This window comes from Oncorhynchus mykiss, chromosome 24 (genome assembly GCF_057628025.1).
Source record: "Oncorhynchus mykiss isolate SJ-2025 chromosome 24, ASM5762802v1, whole genome shotgun sequence".
NCBI lineage: Eukaryota > Metazoa > Chordata > Actinopteri > Salmoniformes > Salmonidae > Oncorhynchus > Oncorhynchus mykiss.
In genome coordinates, this window is record NC_143045.1 from 21,628,861 (window position 1) to 21,647,415 (window position 18,555).

Here is an 18,555-nt window from a genome sequence, read left to right on the forward strand (position 1 = left end):
AAGGTATGGCAATTAAGCCCGGTAACCCAACGGATTGGCCTAACTAATATGCAAATTAAGAAATCATGTGACTGAACTAAATAGAAAGAAAAATAAACTATACTATGAAACAAAGATAAATTATATAAAGAATGATAGTAAAATGCTTTGGGGCACCTTAAATGAAATTTTGAGAAAAAAAAGCCAACTCGGCTCCTTCATTTATTGAATCAGATGGCTCATTCATCACAAAGCCCACTGATATTGCAAAGCACTTTAATTACTTTTTCATTGGCAAGATAAGCAAACTTAGGGATGACATGCCAGAAACAAATGTTGACACTACACATCCAAGTATATCGGACCAAATTATAAAAGACAAGAATTGTACTTTTGATTTCCATAAAGTCAGTGTGGAAGAGATGAAAAAATGATTGTCTCAACAATGACAATGACAAGCCAATCAACAATGACAAGCCACCGGGGTCTGACAATCTGGATGGAAAATTACTGAGGATAATAGCAGACAATATTGCGACTCCTTTTTGCCACATCTTCAATTTAAGCCTACTAGAGAGTGTGTGCCCTCAGGCCTGGAGGGAAGCTACAGTCATTCCGCTACCCAAGATTAGTAAAGCCTCCTTACCTGGCTCAAATAGCCGACCAATCAGCCTTTTACCAACCCTTAGTAAACTTCTGGAAAAAATTGTGTTTAACCAGATGCAATGCTATTTCACAGTAAACAAATTGACAACAAAATTTCAGCATGCTTATAGGGAAGGACACTCAACAAGCACAGCACTTACACAAATGACTGATGATTGGCTGAGAGAAATTGGTGATAAAATTATTGTGGGGGCTGTCTTGTTAGACTTCAGTGCAGCTTTTGACATTATCGATCATAGTCTGCTGCTGGAAAAAAATGTGTTATGGCTTTACAGCCCCTGCTATAATGTGGATAAAGAGTTACTTGTCTAACAGAACACAAAGGGTGTTCTTTAATGGAAGCCTCTCAAATATAATCCAGTTAGAATCAGGAATTCCCCAGGGTAGCTGTTTTAGGCCCCTTGCTTTTTTCAATTTTTACTAACGACATGCCACTGACTTTGAGTAAAGCCAGAGTGTCTATGTATGCAGATGACTCAACACTATACACGTCAGCTACTACAGTGACTGAAATGACTGCAGCACGCAACAAAGAGCTGCAGTTAGTTTCAGAGTGTGTGGCAAGGAATAACTTAGCCCTAAATATTTCTAAAACTAAAGCATTGTATTTGGAACAAAACACTCACTAAACCTCAACTAAATCTTGTAATAAATTATGTGTAAACTGAGCAAGTTGAGATGACTCTAGACTGTAAACTGTCATGGTCAAAACATATTGATGCAGTAGTAGCTAAGATGGGGAGAAGTCTGTCTATAATAAAGGGGTGCTCTGCCTTCTTAACAACACCATCAACAAGGCAGGTCCTACAGGCCGTAGTTTTGTCGCACCTTGACTACTTTTCAGTTGTCACAAAAAAGGACTTGGCTTTTTCAATTGGCTCAGAACAGGGCAGCACGGCTGGCCCTTGGATGTAAACAGAGAGCTAATATTAATAATATGCATGTCAATCTCTTCTAGCTGAAAGTGGAGGAGAGTGACTTCATCACTACTTTTATTTATGAGAGGTTGAATGCACCGAGCTGTCTGTCTAAACTACTGGTACACAGCTCGGACACCCATGCATACCCCACAAGACATGCCACGAGGTCTCTTCACAGTCCACAAGTCCAGGACAGACTATGGGAGGCACACAGTACTATATAGAGCCATGACTACATGGAACTCTATTCCACATCAAGTAACTGACACAAGCAGTAAATTTGATTAAAAGAAACAGATTAAAAAAACACCTTATGGAACAGCGGGGACTGTGAAGCAACACACACATTGGCACAGGCACATGCACACACACACACACAAAAAACATCTGTAAATGTGAAATATGTAAATGTATTGTAATGTTTTTAAAATTGTATCAACTGCCTTAATTCTGCTGTACCCTAGGAAGAGTAAGCAGCAGCTAATGGGGATCCATAATAAATACAAATAAAGACAATATTAGCTGGAAGTTAACCACACCTGTTCTCAAAATGTCATCCTTGTCTGCACACAAAAAAGAGACACCAATGAAGGAGATGTATGGGAAAATGGCCAAGAATATGGAACACACACTCTGAAGAAAAAATACTTAGATACAGTAGCCTACATTGTAAATTAAGGGTAAGTATTTCCATAATATCAATTAGCAGGAAACAGTCCAAGTCCAACTAAGTTGGCAGCCCTCTCTGGGAGCATGTCATAGTAAAGAACTGGTTGAGCTGATAATTCAAACACACTCACACAGTTTTCTTTACTTGCTGACAGATTCCAACATGGTTCTCAGCTCTCTGACTGAAACAGTCTCCAAACATCTTCTCCATTCAAAATAGTGTCAAAGACACAACAACCGATAAAATCAGTTAATAATAAATACATTGTGCAGAAGCTCATACCATATTATGGATACCAGATCATGTTTATTCGTACCTATGTTAGAAATGATTAACAATGAGTAAATCTGGACAAACATTTTGAAATTTTCAAAGATCGATCACACATATACATACCTATCTATTGCTCCATCTGCCAATGCGTGTCAGCCAACCTTAGCAGCAAATCAAAAAGGCAGGCAAGTGGCTTACTCCAAGGAAAACACCCTTATCAGACTTTGGAAGTGATTCAATATCCACCCTCTCCAGCATGAAAGACTCCTTTGGCTCTGAGACAACCTGCTGTGTCTGTCTGTGGGGTCTGTAGTGCCAGGTAACACTCAGCTTATGCAAATACTTCCTCTTCCTCGCTCTGTCTCACTCACCCTCCCTCTCTCTTTCTAGCACTCTCTCCTCCTCACCTACTCTCTCTCTATCATGCACACTCAGTCACTTATACAGCCCAATAAATGGTCATTGGGGATACATGGGGATGTTGATTCTCTAAAGGGGGATGTGACACAGAACATTTAACCCATTTTATAACCCAAATAATCACAACTACTATGTGTTAGACCAGAAACCTGTGCTGCCCTAGGAATGCCCAACTTAATACCCATTACACATGATACATTATGACTGCTATGTATGAATACTGGCTATAGGGGTTTAAAACATTAGGAAATTATTGGAAGAGGACATACTACATTGCATATACTATGACCTGCCATACAGGTCAATTAAATGGCCAAGCTTAACTTTCCATTTAGAATACAGAGAATTCATTAAGCACTGTCTAATCTTCCACTACTTAAGTGAGTAACCTTTATCTAAATTGCATTAAACCAGCTTAAGGTTTTAGCAGCTCTTCTTGGCATTGGTTGCTCTGTGCTGTACACAAACATTAGATTCTGAGCATGTACAGTACAGAGAAGTGACATGAATGGGCTGAACCTCTCTTTTCATTGGTCTGAACACAGTCACCTTACTGTGTTTACATCCTTTTTAAAGCTGCTTTATTAGGCTGCCCAACATAGTGGACAGCTGCTTCTCTACTGAATGACAAATATACTTTCATATTTGTATATCTTTGTCTTCCTATTAGAGCTCATTGTACAATTTAATTGTAGGCTCCTAGAAAACAAAGATACACTGTCTTCAGACCTACTGCCCTCGAGTTCATGTCCTCTGGCTCCAGTCATCACTGTTACTTACCAACAAAGGAAAATACCATTAACTATCACTAGTGACTAATGATAATCTCATTAGGACTCCTAAGCTCCTGATTTGATTTTATCACTTAACGCGCAACAGGAGTGTGAACAACAGGTGGAATTATAGGTTGTAGTGTAGCCAGAGTTTCTCATTCAGCTGTTATATAGTGACATAAGTCAGAGGGATAAATCACTATTAAAATCATCTCACTGTGATGGAGCAGCAGTGAGCAGGAAGAGACTCCAGGGATTTTCCGTTTCTCGAAGCTCAAGTAATTTATTAAACCCAACCATACACATCAGGCCCTCAAAGCTAGGGACTGCAAACACAGTTGCACTTCTACATTATGGTATCCTTCCGCTCCTGGAGGACTTATGTTGTGTTCAGAAGTGGGAAAATCGGAAAATAGTACAACTTGTAAACTGGGAGCAATGAGTGTGCATTCACATGCCTTCAACTCATTGAGAACACCAATTGGCTGATGGCAAACAAGCTGTAGGCTGTACTTTCAGTTTATGGTTATCATGCTTGTAAACAAAAGGAGTTCAAAACATGTTAGATGGCTTTTTCTAAATGTTTTGTTGCCTTAAACTGCAGAAAATGCTGTTAGAGGTAATTTCCTTAGTACTGTATGTGACATCAGCATTCAGCATGTGGGAGAAGTCGGAGCTCAGATGGTAGACAAGTTTCCCACTAGTAATTAGCAGTTGGAGGGGTGTTCAAGTGGACTTTTCCCAGTCCTATGCTGGTATTTGAAAAGTCACCTAAAGCGTGAGAGGAATACTGATGCTGAGGGTTCATAATGAGGATGACTGGCTACTATTCTGAACTGTGTGGTGAGCTTTCTGGCACCCAGAGCTGCTGAGGCATCACCCAAGTGATGTTCCACAGAGTGAAAGAAGTCGAGTGGCTATAAGAATCAGGCTGGTTCCCAGACTTGCCCTCAACAAGATCAGCAGCAGACTCCATCTACCATCCTGACCAGCTCTCTCCACTCAAGCCATGAACTGACCAACTCCATCTTCAGAGGATACAGCTTTTAAAGACTTGGCCTCTATTGGCTGACCTGTCATGATTGCTCATTTGTTTGCTAAAAGCGATTAACTAGATGTTATGAACACAGAATTATATTTGAGATTCCTGAAGAACATGCTCAGTCACAGATCAGCTCTCTGATCTCACATCCCTTCAGCCTTGCGTGTACCCATATTGGCCCAAACTCCAATAAATACACACTTAAATTTGTCCATACTGTACGCTGCTTGGTCCCCAGATGATTTCAGTGTGACTGGAATAGTTGTGTTGCACTAGAATTGCCCTCAAATGACAGCTCTGGCACACTGTCCCTAATGCCCACTAACGAATGAGGCAAGTAGCTACCCTTCCAATGGGATCCCATTAGACTGAAAATAAGGCGGTTATTGGATGAGGCTTTGGGATGAGCTGTTCTCCTCAGTTAGCCAATTCCACTCTTACCGACCTGCCAAATCCATTTAGCTGGGGTAGGGGTTAAATGGGGGTAACCCTAAACCCGTGGTCCATTAAGGACCCATCTGGACCCTAGCCATGGCCCTGTCAACCCCTAAAACAACATCTCATTAATGTGCCAATCCAACCCTCACCCAGCAGTGAGGGTGTGGCTAACAAGGACAGAGGTAACATTTGTATTCTGAGTTAGATTTTAACAAACAAGGGCTAGAACCTTGTACCGGAAGAAATCGCTCCATTCCGCAACACTGCAATGTTTCCATAAGAGACAAAACAATTGGATAGGTAGACGCACTTTATTCCTAAAACAGAAGCTGCACCATCTGTAGCGGCACACATTTATATGTACACACATATACACACAATTCTCTAAATCTGTCATATAAAATATATAATCTGACAACCTGTACCTCATATCCCATTTATCTGAATGCATTGAATTACTGTGCAACAGACTCCGCCACTTTGGCTGAGCTGTAAATCATGTCCACTCAAAAGGAGGGGATATAAATGCCCAGCCTACTTAAATCTGTACATCAGGGCAATACCCTTTGAAAAAATAATACTCTAAAAGTGGCCTACAGCAAATTCACTTGAGCGGGTTTTGGTTTTGTAATTGAGAAAATTACTTTACATTTTAAACCAATTCCTTTTAAAGTGAAATGGCAATACACAACCTTTAGATGTTTATATATATAAAAGATAAAGAAATACAAATGACATTTAAAAACTTACAATAAATAATATATATATGCAGGCATTTCATTAAGATAAAATTTTAATCAGAAGATTGAAATCTAAGATTATTAAAAAGACTATTCTTCTTTATGAAAAGTCCCTTATCATCCAAAATGGACACTTGGCATTTGATTGATAGGCTAGGACACCTCCAGTGCTGCCATGGAGAAGCAGGCTGGGGGGGAGATATTCCTTATGGCCATGCCCCCAACCTGCAGTGTTGAGGATCCATCCACTTCAGGGAATCCCCTACCATTTGTTTCATGATGAGGTCCATAGATCCCCCTTGATATCCTTGTTCAGAGCATGTTCATGATAAAGTTGTACATCTGGTTGAGCACCACAAAGTGAACAGGCAGACAGGAGCGCCGGTCCTGAGTGGCAGGGTCACACGTCAGCCAGGAGAGGGCGTTGTACTGCTCCAGCACAAACCTTTCAGGGGAAGAGAGCACATCACTAGGTATAACTAAATATACATTCAATTCACCCCTTTTTTCTGCCTATCAAATCAATGTATTGCCCATTTGTTATTTCATATGGCTTCCATTCCATTTGAGCAGTGTACCTGAGCACATCTGAGGTGTGGTTGGAGTCCAGAGGGTGGGAGTGTTTGCTGTGGAGGAGCTCGTCTGATTGGACCGAGGACACGTGGAGGTGCAGGGAGGCCTGGGGAGGGACGACAGAAGGTCAGTTAGAAGAACACCTGAACATCACACCAGTTACATTAGAAAAGGGAACCATTCAAATGACAGGACTCCTGATCAAGTACACATTTAAGTAAAGCATAAATGTGATGCTGAGTTTTAGGACCCGAGAAGAACTTAAGCCTTTGCGAGCAGGTTAACTGTCAGAGGAGCGATGGGTACCTTGAGGAACAGTGGGCACTGGTTCTGTGCCTGGGGGCAGGCTGACCAGAACCAGTCAGGTAGGGGGCCAGCCTTGGCAGTGGAGATGAAGTAGCCCAGAGCCATAGGCTGCTGCAGGATGTTCAGGGCCTCCTCATGGGACTCCATACGGTCTGTGCTTTGGCCCTGGAACACACAGGGACACCACCAATCCTTATTCAACCCTCATTTACCAGTCGTCAGGTAAGCATACTCCTGCTGGTAGTGTTGTGGAGGGGCAGAGAGGGGCTTACCTTGCTGCCGTCTCCCCCCTGGTGATAGTGTCCACCCGGGGAGTGAACAGGGGAGGTGGTGGGGGAGTTAGGCAGGATGTTGATGAGGTCAGGGTCCACCATGTCGTTATCAAACAGGTCAAAGATGCCCATCCCATCTGAACCATCTATGGAGAGCGATAAACACAAAGAGTCATTCAATACTATATCCCAGTAGCTTAGACAGAGAGCTGCTCTGTCTCCCTGTTTCGGGTAACGTCGCCCTGTGTAGAGCCAGACTACAGCCAGAGCCTAGAAATGCATCAACATCTACAGTGTGTGTGTGTGTGTTACTGACCAGGGTTTATGGGGTTGAAGGCGATGTCTAGGTTCTGTTCGGTGGTGCCGTTGTTCACCTGCACCATGGCCGAGGTGGGGAACACCAGGATGTGGGTGCAGGACGTGTCCTGAGGAGTGCTCAGCTGGGACGTCTGCATGTTCAGAGTGGTGCTGCGACCGAACACTGAGCCTGTCGACACAGAGTCTACACACAGCAGAGAGAGGGGTTACCACGATACAGACATCAAAAACATTTCAGGAAACTCAGTGGACTCAGACGGGGGAAGCAAGGGCGCATTGTGCTGCCATCACTCAAGGTTCAACTTTTGTTCGTTTTTACCTGGCATGATGACAAAGGAGCCTTGAGGCTCCATGGCAACCAGGCAGGCGCTGAGGATGCTGGGTGTGTCTGCGGCAGAGATGCCACACATCCTGCAGGTCTCCTTGAGGCGCTTGCTGAGAGACTGCAGGTTCCTTCTGCTCAGTAGAATACTCCAATCTGGAAAACAGAGGGAGATGTCATCAGTCAGGGCACAACAATAAATATATTGAACAAAAATATAAATGCAATACGTGACAATTTCAAAGATTTTACTGAGTCACAGTTCATATGAGGCAATCAGTCAATTGAAATAAATTCATTGGGCCCTAATCTATGGATTTTACATGACTGGGAATACAGATATGAATCTGTTGGTCACAGACACCTTCAAAGGTGTCTGTGACCAACAGATTCATATCTGTAGGGGCGTGGTTCAGAAAACCACTTCAATGGCTGTGCGAAGTTGCTGGATATTGGCGGGAACTGGAACATGTTGTACACGTTGATCCAGAGCATACCAAACATGCTTAAAGGGTGACATGTCTGGTGATTATGCATGCCAGGGAAGAACTGGGACATTTTCTACTTCTAGGAATTGTGTACAGATACTTGCGAACATGGGGCCGTACATTATCAAGCTGAACAATGAGGCGATGGTGGCGGATGAATGACACGACAATGGGCCTCAAGATCGTGTCACTGTATATCTGTGCATTGAAATTGCAATCGATAAAATGCAATTGTGTTTGTTGTCCACAGCTTATGCCTGCCCATACCATAACCCCACTACGGGGCTCTCTGTTCACAAAGTTGATATCAGCAAACCACTTGTCCACACGACGCAATACACCCCTCCCGTGTGTCATCTGCCAGGTACGGTTGAAACAGATTCATCTGTGAAGAGCACACTTCTCAAGCGTACCAGTGGCCATCGAAGGTGAGCATTTGCCCACTAAAGTCGGTTACAATGCAGTCCGGTCAAGACCCTGGTGAGGACGAAGAGCAATCAAACGAGCTTCCTTGAAATGTTTTCTGAGTTTGTGCAGAAATTCTTTGGTTGTGCAGATCCAGTTTTATCAGCTGTCCGGATGGCTGGTCTCAGGTGATGCCAGAGGATGGGATGTAGAGATCCTTGGCTGGAGGACATTTCTACAGTCAACATGCCAATTGCAGACTCCCCCAACTTGAGACATCTGTGGCATTGTGTTGTGTGACAAAACTGAACATTTTAGTGACCTTTTATTGTCCCCAGCAGGGGTCTTTTGGATCATCAAGGTATATGCAAGGACTAGCCAAATCTTACCTCATTTGCACACACTGTATATAGACTTTTCTATTGTGTTATTGACTGTACATTTGCTTATCCCATGTGTAACTCTGTGTTGTTTGTGTCGCACTGCTTTGCTTTATCTTGGCTAAGTCGCAGTTGTTGAGAACAAGTTCTCATTTACTGGCCTACCTGGTTAAATAAGAAAAAAAAGTGCACCCGTGTAATTATTATGCTGTTTAAATCAGTTAATATGCCACACCTGTCAGGTGGATGGATTATCATGGCAAAGGAGAAATGCTCACTAACAGGGACGTAAACAACAAAATGGAGAGAAATAAGCTTTTTGTGCATGTGAAAAATGTCAGATCTTTTATTTCAGCTCATGAAACATGGGACCAACATTTAACATGTTAGGCTTATATTTTTTGTTCAGTGTATATCTCCCCCGTCTGGTGGAGTTTGGACTAGTGTGGCATACCTCGTAACTCTCCGTGGCCCATTCTGCCCAGGCGGCCAATCACCACCCTCCAGGGCAGTGATGTCACCTGCACCAAGCCTAGACACCACTCCCACAGCTTCTGCAGGCCCAGTCGTCTGGCTGAACCCTTTTTCCTCCGAGCCCTGGACAGAGGACACAACAAACAGTCACGAAAGAGAAAGATACCTGAATTGAATTTGTTTGCATGTCAAGTGTCTACCATTTGGCAAGTTGTGTGTGTGTGTGTGTGTGTGTGTCACTGACCTGTTAGGCACATCGATGCTGATGATGCATGTCTCCAGAAGCTCTCCTGATTGGTCAGTACAGGAGGCTAGGAGCCAGCGCTGGTCATGCGACAGGCAGTAGCCCACAAACAACACATTGTACTTCTGAGAGGCCTCGCCAAACGTCTCCCCTAGCTCTGTCTGCTTGTCCTTGATGGGTGCCAGGATGAATGGTGGTGTGTACAGACGCAGACATTCTGGCCTCTGCACAGGTGTAAAAGTCAAAAGGTCATGGGTCAAACCAATGGTTCCTTATGTTTCACTTAGCAAGCTGTATTTAGTAAGCAATTGTCTTTATTCAACAGAGCAGTGGTCTCTTGGATCATCAAGGTATATGCAAGGACTAGCCAAAGACCAGGATGTTATATTAAACAGACCATTCACATTGTGACCGTTTCTAAAAACCGATCAGCAGTCTAAATCAATCCAGGAACAATATTTGTGAGGTTTTGTGCAGTTTCCTATGTGCGGTTTACCTCTGTGCTCCTCAGTGCCATGTCAATGGCCAGGCCTGGGCCGAAGCCCGTCAGAGCCTTGATGTTGGTGTTGCCGGGGAGGGGCCGTCTGCACTGCGTGAACACTGAGAAGGCCAGGGACTTGAGGTGCTGACCGTACAGATGGCGCTCCTCAATGCGCACAGGCTGCAACAGGTACTGACAGGGAATGATCTGACCAACACAACATATTGTTAGAAACAGCCTTTTTAAACACACCAACCCCCACAGGGGTTTGAGATAACTTGTCTGTAGAGCCAATGTGCTGAAGATAAATGTGAATGGTCTGCAGTCTGGCTACATGTGTCAAGTCCTCCATTACCTGCACAGACACACAGTTTCTGATGTGAGGCGGCAGGAACTGGAGCATCTCCACATAGCAGCGCAGCAGACCCAGCGTCCACACACTGGAGTGGGTGTCCCTCTCCCCGTCCTCGTAGCTGAAGGGGTCCACGATGTAAACCACAATGGACGGCGGGAATGTCACAGCATGGGACTCTCCGTCTGTAGGGACGCCCACCTTGTCTCTCTCCAATGTGCTGTAGAGAGAGCAGCAGTGGCGTCAAAGGTCCAACAGCCAATAACCAACTAGCTTTAAGTATTAAAGACATTTAGCAGGCCAAAGTCTGGTGCATAAAAATGGGAGAGATGGGTAAGGTGTTGCAGTCGTAATTCAACCTATTCCAAGTGTGAGTCAATTACAAATGTGGGGCTACAAGTGGTGCTACAGAAAATCATTTAAACTCCGTGTGACTAAACCTGAGGATGCAAGATGGTGGGGTTACATACGTCTCTACGGGCTCGGTGCTGGCCTGGGGCTGGTTGGCAGTGGGGCCATTCTCCCCTGCAGTCTGAGGACACGACTGGGGCCCATTCTGGGAGACGCTGCCCTGCAGGCCTGATGTCCCGTATGGTGTGTAGGAGCTGGGCTTGGCCGACGGCATTCCTACTCCCCCTATCCCTCCCATTGCCTGGGGGCCTGTGGAGGAGGGTGGGGTGCTGTTGGTGTTGGCAGGCTGGGCAGTGCTGCTGGAGCTCTGGGGACCTGAGGAGGGGGTGGTGGAGCTGGGGGACTGGGAGGAGGAGGACTGAGGGGAGGCCACAGTGGGGCCACGCTGGTTTAACAGAGAGCTGTCCAGAGACTGTCCAGCCAGGTATGGAGCTGAGGAGAGTAACAAATAAGTAAAGAAAAAGACAGCCAATGTCAAATATTAAACTCAACTCAGAAAATAACCAATAAATTACATCTGAATATTTGCTTCTTGTACAAGCCACATAAAAAATTATAAACCCAAAAGAGATCCCATCTCTTATTCAGTACAATCTCCTGAAATAGAAGATGGCAATCTAATGAAGACGTACCCAGGTCATGCCGGCACACTTGGGCATACAGTTTGAGTTTGCTGAAGGCTTCGCTGTTTCCGTTGCTGCTGGCCATCTTGAGGAACCAGTCACTGAGAGGCTGCTCTGCCCGGTTCCTGCCCTCTGCTGTACCAACCCGCAATATTCCATCTGTATGAGTCTTACATATTGGTCTGTGCTGACCCAGTCGACAGGCCTGCAAAGAGGAAAAATATGGGTAAATGTATCATTGAAAAAATTAAAAAACATTTGTGTTTTATTAGACTATCGAGGTTGTCTATGTGCATGAGAGTGTGTCCCCGCTTACCTCATACGCAGCCGTAAGGTCCTTGAAGAAGCTCTTAGCCCCACGGAGCAGAGCCTCATTCTCGGGACAGATGACTACATATCCCACGTCCCTGTGGGAGCCGAAGGGGTCCAGCAGCAGCTTTTCCCAGTAAGGCAGGCCGAAGGGCGACAGCACCACAAAGTCATACTCATACCCCACCAGGAAGGTAGGGATGGGGAGGGGCTCTGGAGACTCGTCAGTGCCTAATGGTTCAGAGAGGAGGGACAGTCAGACTCATTGCAGAAGGAGTTGAGGGCGGCAGGTAACCTAGCGGAGAGGACCGCTGGGACAGTACCTGAAAAGTTCGCTGCTTGGAATCGACTAGGTGAAACAATATATTGATGTGCCCTTGAGCAAGGTACTTAGACCTATTTGCTCATGTAAGTCGCTCTGGATCAGAGCGTCTGCTAAATTACAGAAACAAAAAATAAATGTAGGTTGTCACATTAAACACTTGTTTCTGACCCAAACAATCATGATAAATCTATATGATCATTACATATTTAGAGCGCATGTGATACCAGGGATGGAAAATGCTTTGTGTAAACTTAAACCAGATATAAAGTATGTAGAAAAGATAATGGACCTATTTATTTTTATATAATATTATATTTGAGAACTACAATCACCAAAATAAAAGCTAGACAATAAGGGTGAACTCAATCTAATAGTATGGATTCTGTCATTATGTTTAAGCAAAAGAACACAGCATTAACAAAGTCAAAATTCATGGATTGCAGGAAATTATATTTCAAACGGCAAAGTTTTGTCAACTCCATGACAAAATGTAAAATTGAAGGAAATGTGCATTAAACTGCAAGATTCTCTCAGCTCCACGGTAAAACGTGGAGTAGAATAGCACAAAATGGGCCTTTTCTTCCAGTTCTCAGCTCCATAGAGACATTTATAGAATTGCAAGAATTCTATTCAATTCAGCCACACCAACAGGCCACCACCTAAGCCTGTTTTTGATCCAGAAAAAACCCTGTATCTTTATGTATTATTATTGCTTGATTTTTAAAGTCCTTGTGTTTACCGTAGGATCCCCTGCCGGCCATCTTGTGAAACTGCTGCCAGGTGAGAGGTCCCTGAACGCCCCAGGAACGTACGCTTCTCTTCTTCTGGATGGCATCTTGGAGTACAGGCTGAAGGGAGAGCAGCACCCGCAGCACGTCCTGAGAGAACAGCCTGCTCACTTCTGCAGCTGGAGGGGGAGACAAGAGGGTGAGAAGGCTCAGAATCATACATCTAACCAAGAAGACTGGGTTTTACATAAGAGGAGTAGGAAGAGAGAGGAAAATAAGTAAAGAGTAGGAGGGGAAACAAGTTTGTGCATTATCAATGAGTGAAGGAGCAGACTCACCTTTGCGTTTAGGCCAGTTGTGTAGACACGTGCTCTTAACCAGCACCTCGTCCACCTTGCCTCCTGACATGTTGTCCATGAACTGCCGGCCATGCTCCAGAGCCATGTAGCAGTCATTATAGCAGTCCCTCTCCTCTACCCGTAGAGAAGAGTGAGAGGGGCCGGAGGACAACGCCTTGGGATACTCCACCCCAGCCATGCGGGAGAATGGGTTGGTGCACTGGTCCTGCAGCAACAGGATGAGCTCGTCTGGGGGCCTCTCGGTGGGGTTGCCGGTCCTGTGAAGGGAGGCAGCGCGCAGCTCCTGGAAACGCCTCTCAGAGTCCCGGCCGGCGTCCGAGCCACGCCCCACCACGTCCAGCTCATCCTCCAGGAAGAGACCGGCCGAGCTGCCGTAGCGACGGTTGACCACAGCGCTGAAACCACAGGTGCAGGGGTACTGGGCCTCGCCGTTGTCGTTAAGATACACGCCCACATCAGCGCCACGGATGTTCATGTTGCAAACGCACACGCAGCAGCTGTCAAAGTTACAGTCCTTGAAGAGGTTCATGACGGACTCGGAGAGGATGAGGGTGACGTAGAGGCTGTGGGCCTCAGGGATGGAGGGCACAGTGGCTGGCTCCACTGAGCTGAGAGGTCGGCAAGTAGAAGGGGTGGAGGCAGGCGAGTAGAGGTCAGAGTTGTCGTATTTGAGCGATCCCTGGACACTGGCAGGCCCTCTTGGGGTGCGTGGGGTACGGGGAGTGCGTGGGGTGGGGGCGGAGAAGCGGGGTGTGGCCGGGGAGGGCAGGATGCCCGTGCCGCTGTTGCTGGGTGGGGCACTGTTGGACATGAAGGGAGTGTGGGTCTGTGGTGTGTAGCTCTGGTAGTCTGGCTCCACACTGGGGATGTTACTGAAATAAGGAGACAACAGCACACACATTAAAACCCCTGACACATGTGGGTATATGAGACTTGCATAACTCAAGAGGACCAGTCTGATTGGTTACCCGTCTTTGGTGAGGAGGCCCATGGTTGGCACAGGGGGTATGAGCTCCAGTTTGCCCATGTTCCAGCTGGGTGTGTAAACACAGTCCTCTGGCAGCTTGATGGGCATCATACACTGACTGGGCAGCATCTTCAGCGGAGCAAACATGGAGCAGCCCGTGAATGCCTTGCACGCCTCTGACTTATAAACAAACGAGAAGTCCTGGAGGTATAATGTGGGAAGAGAATGAAAATAAGCCACTAACACTTCAGCAAGTCTAAGCTAAGAAAAAGTATTGAAGCAGACACCAGCATGAATAGACAGTGTCAGTCTTATCCCCCACCCCCCCTAAAAAAAAACAATCTTGCACTTGTATTTTCCTACAAGCACCGGCTTGGATAACCTCGGAGGGAAAAATGTACTTAACTGCAAGTCATTCTGGATAAGAGTACCTGCTAAATGACTAAAATGTAGAACTTCCACGCTAGGCTGAAGTGTTCAAAGGCCAATTAAAGGCCCGGTGCAGTTAAAAATGAGATTTTACTGTGCTTAAAGAAATATTTCCACACAAGGTTAAAATAATACTGTGAAAATGATAATGTAAGAGCTGTTTGAAAAGACCACCTGGAAATTCTGCCCGTTTTGGTGGGATGAAGTTTTGGCATGCCTGGCGACATCAAGTTAAATAGACCAAAAACAAAGAGCATTTCAAACCTCTGCTAATAAAGGCTATTTTTCAGGTTACATATCCCTCCCATTATACTCATCCAATTAGGCCCCACACTCCGACCACTCCCAGACAGTACTAAGAAAATTCTTGCTTGAGAAATTGCTCTTTGCTTAGAAGCCATGAAGTGCTTTGAAAGGCTGGTCATGGCTCACATCAACACCATTATCCCAGGAACATTAGACCGACTCCAATTTGCATACCGCCCTAACAGATCCACAGATGATGCAATCTCTATTGCACTCCACACTGCCCTTTCCCACCTGGACAAAAGGAAAACCTATGTGAGAATGCTATTCATTGACTACAACTCAAAGTTCAACACCATAGTGCCCTCAAAGCTCATCAATAAGCTAAGAACCCTGGGACTAAACACCTCCCTCTGCAACTGGATCCAATACTTCCTGACGGGCCACCCCCGGGTGGTAAGGGTAGGCAACAACATATCTGCCACGCTGATCCTCAACACAGGGGCCCCTCAAGGGTGCGTGCTCAGTCCCCTTCTGTTCTCCCTGTTCACCCATGACTGCATGGCCAGGCACGACTCCAACACCATCATTAAGTTTGCCAATGACAACAGTGGTAGGCCTGATCACCGACAATGATGAGACAGCCTATAGGGAGGTCAGAGACCAGACCGTGTGGTGCAAGGACAACAACCTCTCCCTCAACGTGATCAAGACAAAAGGAGATGATTGTGGACTACAGGAAAAGGAGGACCAAGCACGCCCCCATTCTCATCAATGGGGCTGTAGTGGAGCAGGTTGAGAGCTTCAAGTTCTTAACTTGTTCTCACATCAACAAACTAACATGGTCCAAGCACACCAAGACAGTCGTGAAGAGGGCATGACAAAACCTATTCCCCCTCATGAGACTGAAAAGATTTGGCATGGGTCCTCAGATCCTCAAAAGGTTCTACAGCTGCACCATCGAGAGCATCTGGTTGCATCACTGCCTGGTATGGCAACTGCTCAGCTTCTGACAGCAAGGCACTACAGAGGATAGTGCGTACGGCCCAGTACACCACTGGGGAAAAGCTTCTGCCATCCAGGACCTCTATACCAGGCAGTGTCAGAGGAAGGACCTAAAAATTGTCAAAGACTCCAGCCACCTTAGCCATAGACGGTTCTCTCTGCTACCGCACAGCAAGCAGTCCCGGAGCACCAAGTCTAGGTCCAAGGATCTTCTAAACAGCTTCTACCCCCAAGCCAGAAGACCCCTGAACATCTAATCAAATGGATACCAAGACTATTTGCATTGCTCCCCCCTCTTCTACACTGCAGCTACTCTGTTGTCATCTATGCCAGTCACTTTAATAACTCTACATATTACCTCGACACTGGTGCCCTCGCACATTGACCTTGTACCAGTACACACTGTATATAGGCCCGCATTTCACTGTTATGTCTATAGCTGTTGTATTCGGCACATGTGACAAATACAATTTTATTCAATTTTTTACCATTTCAATTGAAAACAATAACAGTAAGGTACTTAATTATCACCCAGAAATGATTTGATATCAAGATGAAAATGGCTGCATTGGGCCTTTAAGTTACCTTGATCTCAGAGGGCTTGGGGCTGCAGAAGCCTTCCTCCACCTCCATCTTGTAGTGGCTGCTAAACTGGCTCCCATCCAGCAGAGTGAGGCCCACCCCGGCCTCCAGGCCACCGTAGTCCTTGCCCCCAGTGTTCATGGGGGAGTAGCCCATGATGTGCTGCTCTAGGGAGGGAGGGGTGGGGAACATCTTGTGCAGGTCAGCTGAGCCTGGGGACAGGAAGGTGAACGGGGGAATCACCCTATTGTTTGGTAAATTAATGTAGGATACAGTGATGACCTAAAGAGGAACTTTAGGGAAGGAATTGCAGAAAGGGAACATACTTATGCAGGACAGAGGGTCCAGATTTGATGTTTTGTGTTCCTTACTGCCAAACTTGTCTCCATGAACTCCTGCTCTCCTGGATCCAGGCTGCTGGGGACAGAACATTTAGAATGTTTTAAACAGGCTTTGATCAAAACATGTAGAGATATTTTTTAAGACTTTACACAATGTTCTGTTAGCAAAGTATCAACGGGAGATATGGAAACAGACAAAAGGATATGTAACCCAAACAATGTCCCCCCAATGTAGATGAGAACTACAGTGCCTTCAGTAAGTATTCATACACCTCTTAATTTATTCCACATTGTTGTTATAGCCCGAATTCAAAACTGGAGTAAAAAAATAATTCCCACCCATCTACACACAATTTCCCATGACAAAGTAAACAAATGTTTTGAGAAATTTTTGTAAATTTCATTTAAATAAGTATTCACACCCCAGTCAATACTTTGTAGAAGCACCTTTGGCAGCATTTACAGCTTTGAGTCGTCATGGGTATGTCTGTATCCGCTTTGCACATCTAGATTTGGGGATTTTCTCCCATTCTTCCTTGCAGATTTTCTCAAGCTCTGTTGAGTTAGATTGGGAGCAGCAGTGGACAGCAATCTTCAAGTCATTCCACAGATTGTCAATGAGATTCAAGTCTGGGCTTTGGCTGGGCAACTCAAGGATTTTCACATTCTTGTTCTGAAGCCAATCCAGCCTTGCTTTGGCTGTATGCTTGGAGTCGTTGTCCCGTTGGAAGGTAAATCTTTGCCACAGTCTAAGGTTGTTTGCACTATAAAGCAGGTTCTTATCAAGTATTTACCTGTATTTGGCTCCATTCATTCTCCCCCCCCCCCCTCTATTCTTAGTCTTCCAGTCCCTGCCGCTGAAAAGCATCCCCATAACATGACGCTGACACCACCATGCTTCACAGTAGGGATGGTGTTAGATGTGTGATGAGCTGTGCTTGGTTTTCTCCAGACATTGCGCTTTGCATTCAGGCAAAATAGTAAATGTTTTGCTTCATCGGACCACATTATATTTTGCCTTATGCTCAGTCTTTCACATGCCTTTTTTCATGCCTTGTGCTGTCATGTGCCTTTTTCCTCAGGAGAGGCTTCTGTCTGGTCACTCTTCTATAAAGCCTAGATTGCTGAAAGGCTGTATAGACTGTAGAGACCGATGTCCTTCTGGCAGGTTCTCCCATCTCAGCCAAGGAACTCGTAGTTCTGTCAGAGTGTTCATTGGGTTCTTCGTCACCTCCCTGACCAAGGTACTTCTTGCCGGGTTGCTCAGTTTGGTCAGACAGCCAGCTCTAGCCAGAGTCTGGGTAGTTCCAATTTTTCAACACTCTAGAAATGATTTTATACCCTTGCCTAATCACAATTCTGTCTCTACGACATCTACCGACAGTTGATTCAACTTAATTGTGTAGTATCAGTTCTTACATGCACGGTCAACTGTGGGACCTTATATAGACAGGTGTGTTTCTTTCTAAAAATCAACTGAATTGGCCATAGGTGGACTCCAATCAAGTTGTGGTAACATCAAGGATGATCAAAGGAAATTTGATGCGCCTGAGCTCAATTTGGACTGTCATAGCAAAGGAGTCCATTTAATTTTCAATAAATGTGCTAAAATCTCTAAAAACACATTTTAATTTTGTCAGTATGGGGTAGTGTGTGTAGATGGGCAAGAATTTGTATTGAATCTATTTTGACTT

At 45.2% G+C, this 18,555-nt stretch overlaps 1 protein-coding gene across 2 annotated transcripts in view; it reads right to left on the reverse strand.

Annotated features, from left to right (window-relative positions):
• Positions 1–5,478: 5,478 nt before the first annotated feature.
• The window catches only part of LOC110503988 (mediator of RNA polymerase II transcription subunit 13-like), a 32,049-nt gene continuing 18,972 nt past the window's right edge, over positions 5,479–18,555 (reverse strand). The window contains exons 13-30 of one of the 2 annotated variants that reach the window (XM_036961322.2): positions 16,847–16,934; positions 16,524–16,732; positions 14,260–14,459; positions 13,271–14,163; positions 12,944–13,111; positions 11,887–12,110; positions 11,580–11,775; positions 11,007–11,379; positions 10,540–10,756; positions 10,200–10,391; positions 9,704–9,927; positions 9,440–9,582; positions 7,710–7,868; positions 7,389–7,574; positions 7,073–7,218; positions 6,801–6,965; positions 6,500–6,600; positions 5,479–6,366 (exon numbers count right to left, since the gene is read on the reverse strand). In XM_036961322.2, the coding sequence (XP_036817217.2) occupies positions 6,234–6,366; positions 6,500–6,600; positions 6,801–6,965; positions 7,073–7,218; positions 7,389–7,574; positions 7,710–7,868; positions 9,440–9,582; positions 9,704–9,927; positions 10,200–10,391; positions 10,540–10,756; positions 11,007–11,379; positions 11,580–11,775; positions 11,887–12,110; positions 12,944–13,111; positions 13,271–14,163; positions 14,260–14,459; positions 16,524–16,732; positions 16,847–16,934 (4,017 nt within the window). In that variant the 3' untranslated portion in view covers positions 5,479–6,233. Of the gene's footprint in view, positions 6,367–6,499; positions 6,601–6,800; positions 6,966–7,072; positions 7,219–7,388; positions 7,575–7,709; positions 7,869–9,439; positions 9,583–9,703; positions 9,928–10,199; positions 10,392–10,539; positions 10,757–11,006; positions 11,380–11,579; positions 11,776–11,886; positions 12,111–12,943; positions 13,112–13,270; positions 14,164–14,259; positions 14,460–16,523; positions 16,733–16,846; positions 16,938–18,555 lie in introns of both variants that reach the window. The other variant, XM_036961321.2, reaches the window with a different exon arrangement.